The 18,330-nt window shown below is 52.1% G+C and overlaps 4 protein-coding genes across 5 annotated transcripts, besides 6 other annotated features; 2 read left to right on the forward strand and 2 right to left on the reverse strand.

Annotated features, from left to right (window-relative positions):
- Positions 1-3,975: 3,975 nt before the first annotated feature.
- EKO05_0001171 (Sterol 14-alpha-demethylase) lies at positions 3,976-5,502 on the forward strand (the record flags this gene model as incomplete). Its single annotated transcript, XM_038944909.1, has 1 exon — positions 3,976-5,502. The coding sequence occupies one exon, from the start codon at positions 3,976-3,978 to the stop codon at positions 5,500-5,502; it is 1,527 nt and encodes a 508-aa protein (XP_038801927.1).
- Positions 5,503-5,826: 324 nt separating this feature from the next.
- Positions 5,827-5,848: a tandem repeat.
- A 308-nt stretch (positions 5,849-6,156) lies between these two features.
- Positions 6,157-6,213: a tandem repeat.
- A 2,903-nt stretch (positions 6,214-9,116) lies between these two features.
- On the reverse strand, positions 9,117-9,730 carry EKO05_0001172 (uncharacterized protein; the record flags this gene model as incomplete). Its single annotated transcript, XM_038937292.1, has 2 exons — positions 9,117-9,538; positions 9,682-9,730. The coding sequence occupies 2 exons, from the start codon at positions 9,728-9,730 to the stop codon at positions 9,117-9,119; spliced, it is 471 nt and encodes a 156-aa protein (XP_038801928.1).
- Positions 9,731-11,840: 2,110 nt separating this feature from the next.
- Positions 11,841-11,877: a tandem repeat.
- Positions 11,878-12,107: 230 nt separating this feature from the next.
- Positions 12,108-14,417, reverse strand: EKO05_0001173 (WD repeat protein Lub1; the record flags this gene model as incomplete). Its single annotated transcript, XM_038944910.1, has 1 exon — positions 12,108-14,417. The coding sequence occupies one exon, from the start codon at positions 14,415-14,417 to the stop codon at positions 12,108-12,110; it is 2,310 nt and encodes a 769-aa protein (XP_038801929.1).
- Positions 14,418-14,442: 25 nt separating this feature from the next.
- Positions 14,443-14,497: a tandem repeat.
- A 77-nt stretch (positions 14,498-14,574) lies between these two features.
- Positions 14,575-14,625: a tandem repeat.
- A 178-nt stretch (positions 14,626-14,803) lies between these two features.
- Positions 14,804-14,847: a tandem repeat.
- A 1,839-nt stretch (positions 14,848-16,686) lies between these two features.
- On the forward strand, positions 16,687-18,022 carry EKO05_0001174 (uncharacterized protein; the record flags this gene model as incomplete). 2 transcript variants are annotated; one of them, XM_038937320.1, is made up of 4 exons in its annotated part: positions 16,687-16,727; positions 16,773-16,966; positions 17,021-17,390; positions 17,749-18,022. In XM_038937320.1, 4 exons carry the CDS (start codon positions 16,687-16,689, stop codon positions 18,020-18,022), a joined length of 879 nt encoding a protein of 292 aa, XP_038801930.1. The 2 variants fall into 2 exon arrangements, with proteins under 2 accessions (XP_038801930.1, XP_059491590.1); XM_059635607.1 differs by having other exon boundaries at positions 16,827-16,966.
- Between the last annotated feature and the right edge of the window lie 308 nt (positions 18,023-18,330).

An 18,330-nucleotide genomic window follows, 5' to 3' on the forward strand; every position in this document is an offset into this window, starting at 1 on the left:
GTTGTGCCGATGGCTGCTGGTCAATTCCAGTTGTGCGCCAGGAGTTTGCTGCTAGAACATAGTTTTGCAACCAGTGAGTATCATTCGGCAGCAACCCAGAGTATTTAGCTCACAGCAGAATCAGGGTGCAGTGTCGACACGTGACCATATGTAAGACCTTTCTATCACTTTGATTCAGAAGGATACATTCCGTCGACACAGACTGCAAGTGCAGAAGACCGACACTAGACAGTTAAGCAAAATTTCAGCTTGAAACGAATGCAGGGGTCCACAAGGTCTACATTGATTCATGTTCCCTGCAGTGTTCCATAGACGACACATTCACTGAGCACGAAGTGGTGGAAACCCCTTTCACTCGGATTTGGTCAAGGTCTTGAATTGATCGCGTTGCTTCACTTCTGTCGCGACGGAGCTAAAACTTCATATAAGCCTGCAGCTATGTATTCATATTCAGTCAGAGATTAGGAGACAAGCTTTACCTGCATAGACATGAGCTGAGATCTACACATCAGTTGACTAGGAGACCGGATACTTTAAATCACTCATGACTTCTCTACATTTTCCTCCTCACAGTCTTTGTTAATTCATCTATCCCTAGCTTTTCGGCGTCGAATACTTCCATCTGCCGCCCGTCGAACACATAGTGCTACTTACCTTGTCGTTTCCCACCAAGCTGGTTGCTTTTCGTCCGCAAGACCAATAACCCACTGCTCTTTCCTATTTTCGTTTCTATTGCTTCTACGTGTGGCTGGAGAGACCTCTTCCATTTCTCAGAAATGAACATCCACTTCTTGAACTCAGATCGCCGGTGGAAGAGCCCGAACCACAGCTCTATATCTCCGTTGAATATAAGGGTTGGTCGTTCTAGCGAGGGTCTGCATTCAGGAGCGATTGAACACACCATTGTTGGATGCTGGGCTAATTCCGGCAATGATGGAGCTCTGAATTGTCGCGGTGTGGGAGTCTCAAATGTGAAACTGAACTTGGATGTGTCTACGAGTATGTCAGTGGGGAAGAACCCAGTGACTTACAAAGTGCTTACCGTTGTGATGCAGTATATCTCTGTATCTTCGTCGTTTGAATTTCCTTTTGTCCTTGTCTGATCTCTTGATGATGACTTTCGTTTCTTGTTCAACAGGCACCTCGCCCTCTAGTTGAGGATCGGAATCCCATGTCAGATGCTGATCGCTGTGAAAGAAACGAACACAAGTCCACTTTTTTGCTTTGAAAGTGGAACTGCAGAAAAGCCAAACGTGATCGATGCCATGGTTGACGAAGAGCCGAATCTCCAGTCGTGATTTGCGTTGTCTAGCACCGCAGGAATCTTGCGCGACACAGTCGGATAGCTGCATGCTTACTTTTGCAACTTCAGTAGCCTCGAGACGCGAAAGATACACCATTGCATCAAGCTCTTCTATTAATGCCACTGCTCTGCCAAATACTTGTTCAGTCTGCCAAAGGTCTGTGCGGAAATCGACCGTAAGACCCTTTACCGTCAACGTCTTTAGGATTTTTGAATAGTACTTTTCGTAACTGTACTTGGCAAAGTTCCCTTGGCTTGTACAGCACAGTGAGATTGCGGAGCTGCTAGGCATATCGAAAGACATCGTGATGTGCTTGAGACGCAGCTCCTTCTTCGGAAGACGATTGAATACATCTAGAAGAATGAAAGACCATTTGTTACAAGACGTAATGTGGAGATCCTCGAGAGTCAGAGGCAGACAGGCCAGCTTGCCTTCTGCGCGATCTGATCTATTGCCCTTGCGTGACTCGATGATGGATCCATCCGGACGATACAAGTCGATTCGTACTGGCCATCCCAATGTGTCTATAGGAACTATCAGGGATCTTAGAAAGTAGAAATCGGGAAATCGGAGAATGTAGCCGGCGTTGCGCTTGCACCTAAAATTGCTTCTGATTATCAGCACTTGCAGACATCGCTGCAAAACCAGTAGCGCAGAACCATCAAATGGAAGTCGAGAGGACCACTCGTTATCGAACTTCATGAGCCGGGGTCTAGCATTGACAAACTCTCTGTGTGGTGGTAGCCATATGGTCAGCTCTCTGAGCTTGGGTCAAAGTGAGACCAGAATGTTCAGGAACCAATTGTGAGCTTTGTTGTGCCAACCACACTTGCTCAGCTTCGCGTTTCGGATCTGTTGCCAGACGATATTGTGCATGAGATTATGCTCGATGCGGTCTTTGGGCAATTGGACCATTAATGGGTCGAAATTGAGGGGCCCCAGACACTGACAGTTGTCCACGTGATTGCAGCCGTGTTTGGTCAAATCAGTATGGCTGATTTGAGGGATATGATAGGGCTTTACGACAAGCATTGCCAGTACATGTCTAATACCTCGTTTTGGTATGCACAGCTTGTGTATCATGGCAGTCTGCACTATATCTCGAAGGCGTTTGTTGGCTAGCGAAAGACTGAAGACGGCTTTGCTACCACACAGCTGCAGAGAGACAAGCTCCAACAACTCGTTAGGTAGGCCAAGCAAGTTGATATCCTCATATTTGTGTCTGTAGCTGGGGGCAACTTGAGTTTGCGCGCTTGTTGGGCTGATATTTTCGTTCGCGGCCATTTGCTTGCTAGATAGTAGTCGGCTTGAGGCGGGCACAATGCCCTGTCGTAGTGCTTCCATCACAGCGGCGCCTTGAATGATAATCTGACTTGTTGGCCGCTTGGACGCGGCAGGATACCGAAGATGGGACGTTGTGTTCGTTGTCTTGGCTCCGCTTTTATTGTCGGCATGCTCTCTTTGGTTGAAGAGGGAGACTATGGGCAAGTCGTAGGCGGCACTGCCTGTTAATGGCGCCTCGCTCGTCTGTGCCTGACCCGATCCCGCCAGCGCAGTGAAAGACTGTGGCGGTGCCGCATCGCACCATGTAGTTGAAGAAGATAGAGCCGCAGAGCATATTTGACTGTGAATTTTGACATTGGAGTATATCCTACATAGTTTTTAAACTCCAAATGATGATCGGCTCGGCATTTTGAACTGATGGGAGCAGCAGCTTTGCCATATACATGGCCGTCTTACTGGGGTCATTGGTTTTTGCACCGAAAGAGGTTTGACTGCTTGTTCATAAGCTTAATTGTGCTCTCTGTTCGCCTGATCTTAGAATACACCCAAAATTTCAGTTCCAGTGTTAATGAGGGGTGCGGATTGTGGAGTTAGACCTTGACCGTTGATGAAGGCTCCCGGTAACCAGAACAACGTGATTAGAGAACGCCTTATCCCATTGGACAATCCACTTTCTCTTCCCAAGAACCGTACTCCGATTGTCGCGAGTTTGGCTGCAGGAAGCATGCCGTCCTCTGCTTTCTCGTCTGCTCACAGCGCGCACGGACGGCACCCATCCTGTCATGGCCTGCATAGGGGCGCATCTCCGGAAAAAAAACAGCGATGGCACAAACATCAGAGAGCAACCTGGCCCCGACATGAGCAATCTCCAGCCGGAAACAAGGCCAGCCGAAGAACCATGGACATCTCTAAGCGATGTTGATCTTCGGAACAAGTGTCACCAGGATGACAGCAGTAACAGAACAGGGCAACTGTTGGCGACGCCACGTAGTCCAGAACCGTGTTAGAGAGGTAGGCACGCTCAGTGTCCAATCACAACCTGAAATGGCTCTTGAAACGACATGACGATTACTTGGCACGTGATCGACGAGGGCAACTATTGCCTCTAGTGCCGGCGGGCTAGAATCTAAAACCACGACGGCGCGGCACCACACGGAACGCCTGCCATCCGCTTTTTCTCCGCCGCTACAACAACGATGATAGCACGACTGAGGCCAATCACAGGCTCGCAACACTCTTGCACAGACTGAGACAGCGCCGTGGGCATGCGGGACGATGTGTTTCCGCTGGGGCTGCCGCCCACCTCTATTGTGTCACTGTGACCCCTGCGGCTTTTTTTATATCTTCGCTGACCTTTTTTCCCTCTCTGGCTCTGTAAACGAAAGTTATGGCTCTCCTCGATGTCATCGGTTGTGTATTCAGGTCACCGACATCACTACTTCTCTTCACAGCGGCGCTTGTGTCCCTCTTCGTCATTGTACATACTTTCTTCATACGCAGGCTACCAACTGATGCGCCCAATGCTGCCAGCGATAACTACCCTGTCACAGGTCCCTGGGGATTCTGGACGGAGCGCTGGGAATGGTATCGCCGGCGACGCGACCAGTCGACGACAGGCAACTTCTCTTTCCATGCAGGACCGAACACTATCGTAGCTCTGGCCGGAGAAGAGAGCCGCAAGCTGTTCTTTGAGTCGCGCGAACTTGGCTTTGCAGAGGGTTACGCGATACTATTTGGCGTGGCTCCAGCGACCGAAAAGTACGACAGCGAGCAGCGCGCAGAAGAAGATATCTCGAATCACTTCAGTCGCCGCCTGGCTGCGCTCTTGAAAAACGACCAATTTCGCCGCAAGCTGTCGACGCTTACCTCAGACATGCAAGAGGCCATCAATGCTATCAAAAACGACCCCAGCGGCCGTACGAACCCCTTCGAGAGCATTTACCGGGCGGTTTTCCAACTCACCATGCGAGTAGTTGGTGCACACGAGATTGCGGACAACCCAAAATTGCTCGAAGAGACACTCAACCTCTTCGAGTATATTGAGGCTAGTACTACAGCCACATCCATCATACTTCCAAAGTTTCCTTCGCCCGCCGTATTAAAGCGCACATACGCAGGAGCTCGTTTGTATATGATAATCGAGAATATCGTCAAGCGGCGAGCGGCGAGCGACGAAAAGCACGACGACGCTCTGCAGTACCTGTTGGATCAGGGCGACAGGACACACAAGATCGTAGAGTTTATTGTTGGTGCCTTGTTCGCCGGTCTGCTCAACAGCGGCATCAACGCAGCTTGGGTGCTGTGCTACCTTGCTACCTCTGCCGAGTGGCTCACCAAGGCCCGAGACGAAGTCTGTGCAGTTGCAGCAAAATACGCACGGAATCCTACCGCGCCGTTGCGCTATCAGCTTGACGACGTTCCACTGGAGGCATGGGAGACCGATTTTCCTATTGTCGACCTGTGCTTGAAGGATTCAATCCGCATCAACCTCCTCGGCACAGCTTTCCGCAAGAACATCAGCGGTCAACCGCTTCCTACTGGCAAGGGCATGGAAGTCATCCCACCCAACGCAGTCGTCACTTACGCAACCGCCGACGTCCACCAAGACCCTTCCATCTACCCGAACCCCGAAGTCTGGGATCCTGCACGCTACCTCCCAGGTCGTGAGGAGGACAAGAAGGTGCCACACGCTTGGCTTGGCTGGGGCGTGGGAAGGCATCCGTGTGCGGGTATGCGATTCGCCAAACTCGAGCAGAACATCATTACGGCGTACTTCCTGGCAAGCTTTGACTTTAGCTTGGAGAATGAGAGCGGCAAAACATTAAGTGTGCCGCCTAAGGTGGACCAGAACGGTCATTCTGCGTCTAAGCCAAAGAATCCACCTTACCTAAGGGTGAGTTCAAGAGAGAAATAGGGGTTCCAGTATCAAACTGAACCAGTCTTTTTCATCTACATATGGGGCGTTTCGTTGCATTTACAGCGTGGCGCTAGTTGTTACATACTAGACTTTGCATATACCCAGTTCGAAATTTACATTAGTTGATCTATTTCCATCTACTTCTCAGTTTATGTACCCCCAGCTAGGTACAATATCTTCTTCGCATCCTTTGTGAGATCTCACACCCATTGCAGATACCAAACACTACCATCAAGTATCAAAGCGCTAATAAGATGCACAAAAATCAGGCCGAGCCGGAGGCCTTGTACATTCGACACCAAGAATTCAAAGCTTACCCGTCCCCCACCACCACCACCACCACACAACTAGTTTAGTACGCTGTATCTTCCACTCCCTGTCTTGCACTCCCGCCTCTCGTTCTCCCACGGCCCTCTTTCTTCCCTTAGCTGGGCGTTCAAGTGCGCAATCAATGCTGCATGTCTACTGGTGCTCCCCATCTCCTTTTTCTGGACGGCAAAGTGCGTGGCGGAAAGAAGGTTGGGCGGAGAGGAATAAACTCTGGATGGTAGACAGATGAGCTATAGGGTGGGGAAGTTGATATCACGCCGTTGGGGAGGACGCTGAGTCGGTGTTTCGTACGTGCAGAGGCGGGTAGAGGCGCATAAGCGGTGATGGTGATATGGAGTGTTGATGTTGGGGCGATGATGGTGCTGTTGTTGTTGATGTGGGATATAGACAGACGTTGGGTTTGGCTTGTAGGGTAGATGGGTGCATGCATAGTGTTATGTCGCTGATGCGGATTCGACTGCACAGAACAATAGCGGTGACAAGCGTTTGTTATACTGGCTGGGGTAATGGTTTCCGGGAATTGAGATATCTATTTACATTGCCGTTTCTTATATCGAACAGTATCTCCCCAGTTTCAATAATCGTCACACTCAAGCTTCCAGTGCACCCATAGTCTAGAGCTCCTCCATCGACCGATGCGCTGCAGATAGCCTTACGTCGCTACTGACGCCAAATTTTTCAGCACTCACGAAAGAACATTGTAGTGAGAAGAGGATACATATACAGACGCTGACATCATTCCGCCCTTTTGAAAAGGTCTAGACCCTCAGCGACGAGCGTCGCAACATCGTGTGTGGTCAACTCGTAGGGCTGCGCAGGTGAGCTTCAGCTAACGCACAGCCCCATCTGCGGAAATGATGTCACTTTGAAGGCTTGCGTAGTGTAAGTGATGTATGGCAGCGATGAGAAGTGTTCTAGATGTTCTCTCAAAATAGACGATGGAAGCTGGGGTGAGGGTCTGGATTGTCGTTGTGAGGTGAGGATGTGGTGGTGAGGAAGGATGATTGGATGCGGTGACATCATCGTCGCGGTTTGGCGAGCGCAAGCAGCGCTGGCAATCTAGGCTTCACTATGCCACCACGTCGCACCTGATGAAGCTTTCGCAACCGATGAGCTTTTGTTGTGCGTTCTGTCTGGTTCTATATTCGAGCATCTCCTAGTTCGAACCTTAACCAATCCTATCTAATGTCATCGAAGCCTGATTCCACCACAGAACGCTCTTCATCGTCGCTATGGGGTCTATCCGCATGTAACCCTTGCTATGTAGCCCTTCACAAGACACAAGAATTTCCACTACCGATACTTTCCACCCCTGGATTGTGTCAACCGCAGCCTCCAAGATTGAGGGGAAGTGCAGCTCGTTTGTACCATACCTCGATATCATGCATGTAAGGAAACGCCTTGGAGACGTCTGTGAGTTGGTCAACGAAGCACTTGCTTCCAAATGGATCTTCGCCATCGCATCAGTCGATACGAAGATACACTAGAACAAATCTCGTTTGGGGACTTCCGACTGTGGACGATTCGGTCGATGATCTGGTCGTAATCCCTTAAGGACAACGAGAAGTCGCAAGTGACGAAAACTGGCAAGCAGAACTTTCTCAATTTACCGACCTCTGGATGCGCGACGATGCCCGTACGAGTGTGTTGCAGAATTTCCCGTGATCTCCAGGCCTCGTAACCGGTCCATGAGAAGCTGTCGAACCGGTGTGTGCCAGTGGTCAACCTTGCCAGAGGTAGGACTCAGGCCATCATGGCAGAAGATGTAACTCTCGACTCGGATAAAGATATTGCCCACTGACAGAGCCTCAAGCACTGCGCCAACATAATGGACAAGCTCATCGAGCTGAAGTTATTCCCTGTCACCCAAGTCTTCAGCCACAGATCAGGACTGCCCACCGAAGCCACTTCCACCGCATCGCATATGCTAGTACAGCAAACAATAAAATCGGACTTTGTGGTCGTGCGGAAGGCGTAGCTTTCCACAGCCCACATAGTAGATAACGCATTCGAGTGTACAGATCCAAGACTGAGATGCGTAAGATAGTGGGTCCAGCTCGATTGCAGTTGCAATGTTGCAAAAAAATTCCAGTCGTATTGAGGATTTATGCGGGCGTGTTTGATCAAGGCTTCTCGGGCGATAGGTCCTAGGCGGCGGCACCGACAGACCGCTACTATGTATGTGTTCATCTGACATCGACGCGAAGCGCAATACTGAGGTGCACTTCATCCAGCAATCTCGGCATCATCTTGTAAGCTGTCAAGTGTTGTGTGTTTGGGTAAAAGTTGTGCTGTCTAGAGGTTGAAAAGTTGAAGAACAAGAAATCAATATGGAGAGTAACAGCTGCTGCCTTCGCGGCGACTTTCTCTTATTCATTCGAAGTGAAAGACGACAAAATTGCCTTGCCAAACGCACCTTCACTTAGCACTCAAAATACAAGCACGCCTTGCTGAGCAGCGCATCCTAGTATGCCACTATATAAGATCCATCTGCAACTAGGAACGACTGATACGGACTCTGTCCGTCAAAATTTACATACCATACAGCATATACAACAGTTGATACTGTGCCGGTGCACAGAGTGACTACCAAGGTAGTTACTCGGGATGCTCGGATATCTGGCAGTGCTAGTATAAGAAGGGATGGCAGGAGTCAACAACACGGAGACCACGACTATCAGATACCAATTACAACAAACCATTGGCAATTATGTCTTAATGAGGTATCAGACTAGCCTGGACATTTGGTGCCGCTCTTGAAAAGACATCAAACATCGGGGGTAAAGGCCTTTGACAGTGAAGCCAGAGCGCTTGAGATGGACTTCTGATGCTGGGCAGGATGCGTCCCTGAATAGTCAAAGGATGAGATGGTCGTGCGGTATACCAACTGCCTCTTGGTTGCAGAAGAGACCATGCTCTTGCGCAGTCTGTAACAGCTGCTCTTGATTGGAACGTCACGAATAGATCCAGAAGCTCTATCTATGACCAAGGAAAAATATCAGATGTATAGACTCCTGAGAAAGAGAGCTGTAACGCGGCTGTGCACGTAGTCCGTGGTTTGCTGGCATTTTCGAAGGTCCGGATTGTCGAAGCGTAGCCTGCCCACAGATGCAGCTCTTCAATTATGCAAAGTGGGGCAAGACAATGACTGGCGAAATGCTGTAAAGGCTACAAAGTCTGAGATGAGTTCCTGGTGTCGAGTTTTAAATTTCATCTAAGTCATACAAATTTACGTTTTCGCGACAATTGTTGGTGCGCCATTCAAACCATCGAGGCTAGATTTACGCCCTAGGTTCCTTTCCACCAATCTCCTTGCTCTCCCTCGCGATACTCTGCTTGCCCTCCTTGGGCAACACCACCCTACTCTCAGCACGCCTGTTATCCTGTTCCGCAGCGTACTTCTTCAGCACATCCATACTAACAAGGTCCAAAGCGTGGTGATGTGTGGCCTCAAGCTTCACCTTGGGTACGTTGTCAATGCCACCGTCGAGTGCCGCTTTCCATGTGTTTACGTATGCGCAGAGACGTGCGCCCTCTTTGATACCAGATTTACGGAGATCAGTGCCTTGTTGTTGAGACCAGTCGAGGAATGAGGATGTGAGAGACAGCGCGAGAGGCATCTCAGATGAGCACATGCCCGAGCTGTAGCCCGTGACGTGGGTGTTGGAAGTAGAGGAATGTTGGTGGAGAGGCGCATTGAAGACTGCGTATAGATCAGCGTTGTTCTAAGCAAAAATTTGGGCGGCTGTGAACGTTTGAATGCATCCAGACGCAACACTTATGGCATGGAGTGTATTTGTCTCTTGAGATGGAGGGTCGACGATTGATGGGATAGACAATGCGTACCATTCTTCTGCGTGACATCCATCTTTCCTTGCTCGTTTTTCCCCGACATCTTAAGTTTGTGAAACGCGTGAATCCGTGGATTGGGTGTTTATAGTTATTACTGGACGGCTACTGGATTACAGTTGTATTGTGAGAGATGATGCTTTTGTTTGTGTTGATGACAGACGATAAGAGAGCTCGCAATTGGTTTTGTAGCTCGAAGAATGTGCGTACGCCTTACCTATTCTTCGTAATGCTTTTGTCACTATCATGCGGTCATCGAAGAGCTCTTGACGTCACGTTAGGGCATTTGGCGTCAGGTACCGTATACACGGGTCGCGCTTCCCCAGATTTCAACACTTTTCAGCCTCACTGCCCAAGGCAGTACCCGCTCGCTGTAGATACACAGGTGTATTGGTATCGTGTATGGTGATGAGTTGCTAGAGCGAATCGTGGGGTCGATCGCCCCAGATCATGTTAGTCCGAAAGTGGTAAGGCGTTGATCCGTCTGAAGATGGGGGCACAACCATTGTGGTTTTCAGACAGCCGCTCTTGTCAACTTTTCTTTAATTCTAGGAACACAAGATCAATGCTTGACGTCTCGTAACTCGGGCTTGAAACCTCGTCAGACAATTCAGCTGGCGTCGCCTGAGCGCTCGACTCCTGTTCCTTTGCTACCACACATGGCACAAGTTTCGGCTGTCTCTGGTGACGTGTGCTATAAATCTCGGTTTGGTGATGCAGTGACACGCCTTGCAGACGACAAAGTAGCCCTAGAGAAGGAATAGCTTCTTGGTCTACTTCACCACAAGTATTAACGGTTGCAGAAGACGAGAACTCCTCCTTAGTCACGGTTTTGCCGATTCGCCTAAAACAAGCATCCGCTCGGTGATAGCAACTATCCTCATTGGGCAGATAGTCATGTTCGGTTTGGCAGTCGCGAGTGCCAAAATATCCAAAGCTTGATGTCGCACTTTCCATCGTCAACCACGACAACGATCGCTGTACTTACCCTTGTAAAGCGAAAATACAAGAAGGTGACATTCAGAAAAACATGCCAGCTCCTTTAGAAGAACACCCATTCAGCACGGTGCCAGGCAAACGCAAAAAGATCGATGCTCCACTACTTGACACAATCAGTGCTATCTTGCCATAAGAGCAGATTCGTACTACGAAAACCAACTCACGAGTCCAGCATTCACAGTCTAGATCCTTCATATCTACGCAACGATCTCTTCATTCCACCGCCGGCACTGCACAAACAAAACCTAGGATGCTCTCCAGAAACAGAAAGAGACAATAGGGTCAATTCTAATGCACCACCAACCCCATTCATTCAATCCCCTCCTCGCCTCGACAGTCCTACCACCACACAACCCCACCTCGCCCTCCTCCACTCCTTCACTCCACGCGTCCCCTCTTGGCGCACCGCAACGGCTCTGGTGCAGGACGTAGATGACAGCTGGGCAGCGTTTCGCATCGGCACACCGGCGTTTCGCCGCGCCGACACAATCTCGTCACGTCACGTCACTCGCAAATGTGGCGTTGCGTTGCGTGGCATGGCCCTGATCAGCGCGCACAGCGTGGAGATCTGCAGATGCGGGAAGGGATCTTGCCGCGGGAGCAGATGGATGGTACCGTAGATTGTATTTCTCCGTGGGTGAGGCGGTACCGCACTGCACAGCATACAACACAATACAACACCACACGACACAACACGACACAAGAAAGAGCGGCGCAACGCACCACACCGCTGCATAACGCGTCACCGCCCTGCCTTCCCTGAGTAGACCATGGACATACGAACAGCGTAGGCCCGCGCCGCCGCAGTGGAGAACCACAATCTCATTGCGAGCCAAGCCGGAGAGGCTCGGCATGAATCTTAAAATCCACAAAAACCGCATACAGGGATGTTGCTGGTGTACTTTCCATCGTTAGCGCGCCGTGCATGAATCTGACGGAATGAAGTGCAAATAAGCTCATGTACGCGTGACTCTCGGAAGGGGGGTGCATGTACTGTTGGATTCGTGATGGGATGGGCTGGGTAGGCTAGTCAGTGGCATGTGGAAGGTTTGGGGAAGGGCTTGGAGGCTGGGGAAATGACGTGGTGCTTGGATCACGGTGGTGCTAACGAGGTTTGCGGAGGGATGACAGTAGATATGATATTGGGTGGGGAGAGGTGCTGATGCGGACGCTGACGCTGATGCTGATGCTGATACGTTTGCTGTCATCGTAAGGATGTCGTTGTTCTATTGTTTGCAAATGCTATCGCTTGCTGTACAATGATGATCATATCACGTCGTCTGCCTTATCTAACCCAAAAGTGGGTACCTCTATAATAGCATCTTTATGGGGCCCTGATCGGCCCTACCCGTAGCCTGCAGCCTGGGAAAGCAGGAGAACTGGATCTGTCAGTGATGCGAAGTAGGCTGAAGTCTCCGCAGCACTCAACCGTGCAACTTTTGCCGAATTTCCGCAACCACGTTCTTGATCCGGGGTTCCTTAACCTTGCCCTCGGCACGCGTAACAGCATCCCCGATCTGAAGGATATCCCTACCAGCCTCGCAGAAGTCCGGGCCCAGGCAGAGTAGGGTGCCCGTAGCCACAAGAGCGCGGTACACTGCCTCTGAATCGGATGCAGAGTTGAGGATCTTGGCTAGATCGTCAAGCAGAGATAGAGCACGATCGGCGTTATTCTCTGATGTCAAGAGAACCGAGTAGTTGATGTACAGAGTGGTGAGCGCAATGATCAGGTTGCGGTTGCTGGATGTGACGAATGGCGATACCAGGGGATGGATACCGTCGAATTCTGTGCTGGCCAAGAGGCGGCCCTTGTCCGTCTGCAGCAGGTTGCTAACACAGCGCACTGCCATCATCGTGTTATTAGGCGATGACTCTGCTGAGAAGACGCCAGAATCAACAAGACCACCAACGAGGTTCTGTTCTGGCGAGACCAGGTACGCCGAAGGCTCCTCGAGGGTGAGGGCCAGTCGAAGCAAGTCAAGAGCAGGTAGGCGTTTGTCCGCAGGCCATTGTGTCGCTGCCTTCAGAAGCAAGTCCAAGCCTGCCAGTTCAACGTTCTTACCAACTCCCTTCTTCAGCGCAGCGACCGTCGTGCTCAACTGCTCGACGTCAGAAGGGTTCAACGAAACGCCCTTCTGACCATCAGTGACAAGTGCTTGATTGAACTCCTGCAATTTTTTGAAGATGATGTCGTGGTTCCCTGATGCGATGGGAAGGTACTCTTTCTGTGGGAGAATCTTTGGCACAGCTGGCGTGGCCGGCGGCTGCGATTGTACCTGGTTGGCATCCCCAGGGCGATAGCGTGACTCAGAGCCCCAGGGGTCTGCACCCTGTGCACTGCCCTGGCCCAATGTGGCACCTTGTGTATTCTGCACGATGAAGTTTGCGACCTGGTCAAGGTATGTAAGCGGTAGCTCGTTGTCCTCGATGAACTTGCGCGCAGCCTCGTAGTGGTTCTGATTGACGTTGTAAGGAAGCTTCAGAGGAGGCTTGCCGTCCTCAATGTCCACGTCAAAGACGTAATCGTACTCTTTGCCGTTGTGAGAGATCTTCCGCCCACCGCTGCCGGCCGAATCAACGACGGTACCAATGTTGACCCACTCGTTTGCAGCTGCCGACCACTGATACGCGGATATGTTTCCGTTTGCCTCGGAGATCATTTGCACCTGACCCTCTTTAGTGCCCGAGCGCTGGGTGAGAAATTCGGGGCCTGGCAGCTGCTCCTTGTTGATATTTCCGACAGTTTGTTGCGGTATCGACGAGCCCTTGACGTCCTCGTTGAACTGCTCAATCTCGGTGGGGGCGGCGTAACGCGCCTGGTCGCGGGTGAAGATGCGGACAAGCTTGTCGCTGGCTCCAGAAACGATGTCGCCATTCTCAGGGCAGACAGCGACAGTCCAGACGGATATGGCGGGGTGTGTGATGGTCTGTACGCACTCGTTGTTCTCCCAAACTCGTACTGTACGGTCTTCTCCTGCACTCACGAGTCCACCATTTGGCAGTACGGCGAGCGAGTAGATGAAGTTCTCGTGACCGTGTAGCTCGGCCACCTGCTTGCCCTGTAACGTCCACAGCCGAACGACGGCGTCATTGCCTGCAGAGGCGAAATGGGCGCCAGAAGGGTGGTTTTGTGGCAGCCGGCACAGTGCTCGCACAACCTCTGGTGCTTGTATGGAGCGCAGCTGCTTCCCCGAGGGATGGAAGAATCGAATCTGCTTGTCTGCACAGCCCGTGATGACGGTGTTGCTATTGTAGGCCAGCACCGCCCATACTGACGCGCCGTGGCCCTCGAGCGTGGTCGACTCTCCCCACTTGCCTACTTCCCAGACACGCGCCTCCATGTCCCAGCTGCCACTGACAATGTACTTGCCATCTTGGCTGACGTCGAGGGCGCACACATTGTTGCCGTGGCCGATGAGGAGGGCGTCTGCGTTGTCTTCGATGCCTTTGCTCGGCTGCCGTACGTCGATGATTTGGTCCTTGCCACCGGAGACGACGAGCCCTTCAGGGAATGGCGAAGATGATGGCACAATGGCGAGGGAGTTGACAAACTCCTTGCCGTGTGTCTTGAGGATGGTGCTATCGTAGGTCGGTGGGGCTGACGACTCCTGCTTCCATAACCGGACGGTGGAGTCTCGTGACGCCGAGACAATGGATGCTGGAGACGGGAAGGCGACGCAGCGGACGTCATCTTCGTGACCGCGCAGAGTGGCTGATAGCTTGAACTCGCCCATGGTGGAGGTGGACGGGGTGAAGTGCGGCGATGGCGATGGCGAATGGCGCTGGCGAATGGCGATGGCGAATGGCGATGGCGCGGGGCAGCTCGGCGGCGAATCTGGGAGAAGGGCGCTGGAAGGACAAGGAACGTGTGCGCATACGCTCGGGGCCTGTTTCACCCGCTTCACCCGCTTCACCCGCTTCACCAGCTCTACCTGCTTCACCTGTGGACAGAAGAGTGCAGAGGGGCGTCGTGGGCGGCTGCTGTTTGCTGGCTACGAGATGTTGTCGCAGAGCTTCAGCGATACGTCAGCACAGCAATACGTCAGCACAGCACCCTGGCCCGTCACCAATTTTCACCAATGCTCGCCAACAAGTAGCCCCGCGGGCTGGGCTCGCTCGAAACACCAACACCAACACCACACCACATCAAACATCACAAAGCACACTGAGACTGCACGCATTGAAGACGACAACGTCTCTGCTCTGTACCCAGTTTCACGCTGCTGCGTTTCGTTGTGTACCGCTGACCACGTGCTCGTCGCCTTCCCCCCATTCGGTCACTTCCAGCACAACTGCACCTTGCCACCACCACCCAGCTACTGGGCAATGCCTCCGGTTGAGAACCGAAAAAAACCTCCTCTGGTCCTCCACAGATTCGCAGGGCCCCTTTAAGGCGCATGTTCTTGGCTGCAGTGCCGGCGCCTTCTCGTCGCTAGGGCCACGGCTGCAGCTGTGTGTCGTTACCCCACGTGAGTAGCTGAGCTCTAGTGGCAGCCCTATGGCGGCGAGCCATTCGGAGCATCAGGTAGTGGCGGCCACATTTGCTGCGAATTCGCCAGCTGTTCAACAAGCTTCTTCGATGCTACAAGGCGAGAGCGCACCAGACGCTGTTCGAGAGGAGTGAGCTAAGTACCAGCGTGGCTCGCCGCCCAGCAACCTCGGTGAATTCCTGCGTTGCTGCAAAAGCAAATAAGCTTCTGCAGGAGCACGAGAAAGCAACCAGGCTTCGTCTGACAGGCGTTGCAGCCTCTCTGCAAGGGCACTTTCATCTCCACGCTCAACAGAAAAAGCTTCGAAATAGCATTGTGCTGCTGCAGTTGTTCGTAATCGCACGAACCGCGAGCAGTCCCCTCCTTGGTTGGGCGCAAGCGTGACAAGCTAGGCTGCTTTGCTCCCGCTCTTACATAGAGAGCTGACCTCAAGCGGGCAGCGATCAACACTATGGACCGACTGCTGCGCGTAGGTTCTGGTTGGCACTTGTCATTTCATCGTGGTGCAACGGCTCCTGCTGCAGGATTCCCAATACCTACTACCACCCCGCGTTACGGGAACTCCGCCCCGCTCCTCATCTCATGACTTGCTGGGCACACGGCGGACGGAACTCTGGTTTCGCCGACTGTATGGGGTCGACGTCAAGCGTCAATGCATCAGCAAATACTACACCGCTCGACCGTCACGCTGTAATGACAATCTTCTGCTCACCGAGCAGAGCCTTTTTCGCGCCTAGCATGCGGCCTTCTCCTGAGCTCTGCGCCTCGAGAACCAATGCATAGCCAAATCTGGCAGCATTGGGACGTGGTCAGCTCTGTGCTGCAGCCACCAAGAAGCGTTAGGGCCTCGATCTATACAGCCTATCCCGGCAACCCTCCCTGCGCTCTGGGCCCGGCTGGACGCTATCTAGCAGCCAAGACAGACCGCCTCGTTGACCGAGGACCGCGTGTCAGCTTAGCTTTTGGGCTTTCGGCAGACAGCGTAGGGGGCCCTTGTGACTTGTCTCGCCTACCAGTACCAGGATGTCTAGATTATGGGCCTATGCAACGGCCTCTACCATGGAAACAAAATGCGATCAGCAACTTTGACGCCAATTTTGAGCATACAAGAGGGTGTGCATCCCTCGCTCTTTCAACTTGGCTTTGTTACTTTGCAGCATCGTTGCACACAAACACCGTGACTTGCAGGATTCCTTACGGCTAAACGATACTCGGCTCTGGTTGCTGTCCTTACCGGTTCGCCCCTCGACCCTCGACGATCTCTTGGCCCTTGATTACCATTCCCTTGGCTCAGCGCGCGTCTGCATCGGACGACGTTCACGCCTACGTACCCTTACCAAGTCACAACATAGTTCTTGAATTACGCCCTGTGCACTCAAGTCCTTTTCTCTGCAGATCCAAATTTTCACACAGTTCCTATTTAACAGCCCTCCGGATCCTGTATCAGCACACTACCAACCTATTCGATCAAGTGCCTCGCTATAGGAACACACTCAACACCTCACATACAAACATGGACTCCCCAACAGTCGAGCTCCGCTCTGCTCTTGCATCGTGAGTACAGCTTTCTGATTTAAAGAATCTTACTAAGTCGCTCAGACTGTTTGAATGCGGCAAGTACTCAGATCTGACCATTGTCTGTGGAAGCAAAAGATACCCAGTACACCGCGCACTCCTTGCAACTCGCTCGAAATTCTTTGAGGGAGCATGCCGCGGCGGCTTCCAAGAATCGTTAACAGGCGTAATCGACTTGACAGAAGATGATGCTGAAGCTGTCGAGCATATGGTTCATTGTAAGCACAAATTTTCATAGGACCCTGAGGCAGCGCTAATTGACCCTGCCTTAGACCTCTACCACCTGGACTACCTTAACAAGCCCCTGTCACGCCAGAGCTCGCAACGATCGACTCGTCCTGGTTCCCCACCTGCAATGACGTCGCGCTTTTCGAGACCCAATCCACCCAAGAAGCTGAACCTCGCCTTCATGGAAGATCCGCTACTCGCACAAGCGTCCGCAGCCAGCCCGTTGATGCCGCTCACCCCCCCTTCTGAGGAGTCCTTGTTCCAGCCTCTCGATGCTTCGCTGAAGCTTCCCGATACGCCCATGGCCGATCAATTTGCAGACGACCTCATCGAGAGCGTGACCTTAGAGCCTGAGGTCGACGCAGAGAGCGCTCATCTGGTCACCCACGCTAAGGTGTACGCGATTGCAGAGAAGTACGTACTGTCTTTCGTCATGTTTTGCCCCTACCTTTCTGGCTTTATCCACTGGCGTGGCTGGCTTGCGATCGCAAAATTTTTGTTGTGCTGCGTCGCGCCGCGTTGCGTATCACGGTGGAAACTCTCCGACACTCCGCGACGTGCGTCACCCGCATGATCAGAGTGCCAATCGTGAGCCGCTAGGCACCTGTCGACCCCGCCGCACCCCAGCACTTGCTCTTTGGCTGTGCCATTGCCCAATCATTGTTTCCATCATCTCGATCCATCGAGTTGCGCATCTAGAGCGGACTGTGTCACTTTCCTGCAACCACTCACGGATCTCTGCCGAAGACATCCAGGCTAACTTGCATTACAGATACGGCATTGCTGGTCTAAAATCCCTCGCGCGCAGCAAGTTCTCCTATCAGATCTCCACGCATTTGGAAAGCCCTGAGTTTGCAGACGCCTGCCAAGAGGCTTATGAGACAACCTTCCACACCGATCGCGGCCTGCGGGACGTTATCATCCAAACCTTCCGCGCCAACCCCGATTTATCCATGCGTGCAGACGTCGAAACGATGGTCCGCGAGACATCATGTCTCGCCTTCGAGCTCTTCCGCATGGCCAGCGGTCTTCCCGTCTCGTCATGAAGATTGCGCCGATCCGGCTTACCAAAGTAAGCATGGCTCTTGTAATATCTTGACTGTCCAGTCACTACAGCCATCGAGATCGAATCTACGATCCACTTGATGCATCTCATGCCAGTCATGGCCAGACCACGTCTGTATGGCGTCAAAGCAACACCAGCGACGTTATGTTGTACCACCACTCACACGTACGCCTGCGGTTGAACCGTGCTGATCGCAGACTTTCGCTGCTTTAGCAGCCGATGAGGGCTGTTCACGCACATGGCCCTGCATCAGTCGGCATCAAGCCTAGATTAAAGGTGAAATTGCTT

This window comes from Ascochyta rabiei, chromosome 2 (assembly GCF_004011695.2).
Source record: "Ascochyta rabiei chromosome 2, complete sequence".
Classification (NCBI taxonomy): domain Eukaryota; kingdom Fungi; phylum Ascomycota; class Dothideomycetes; order Pleosporales; family Didymellaceae; genus Ascochyta; species Ascochyta rabiei.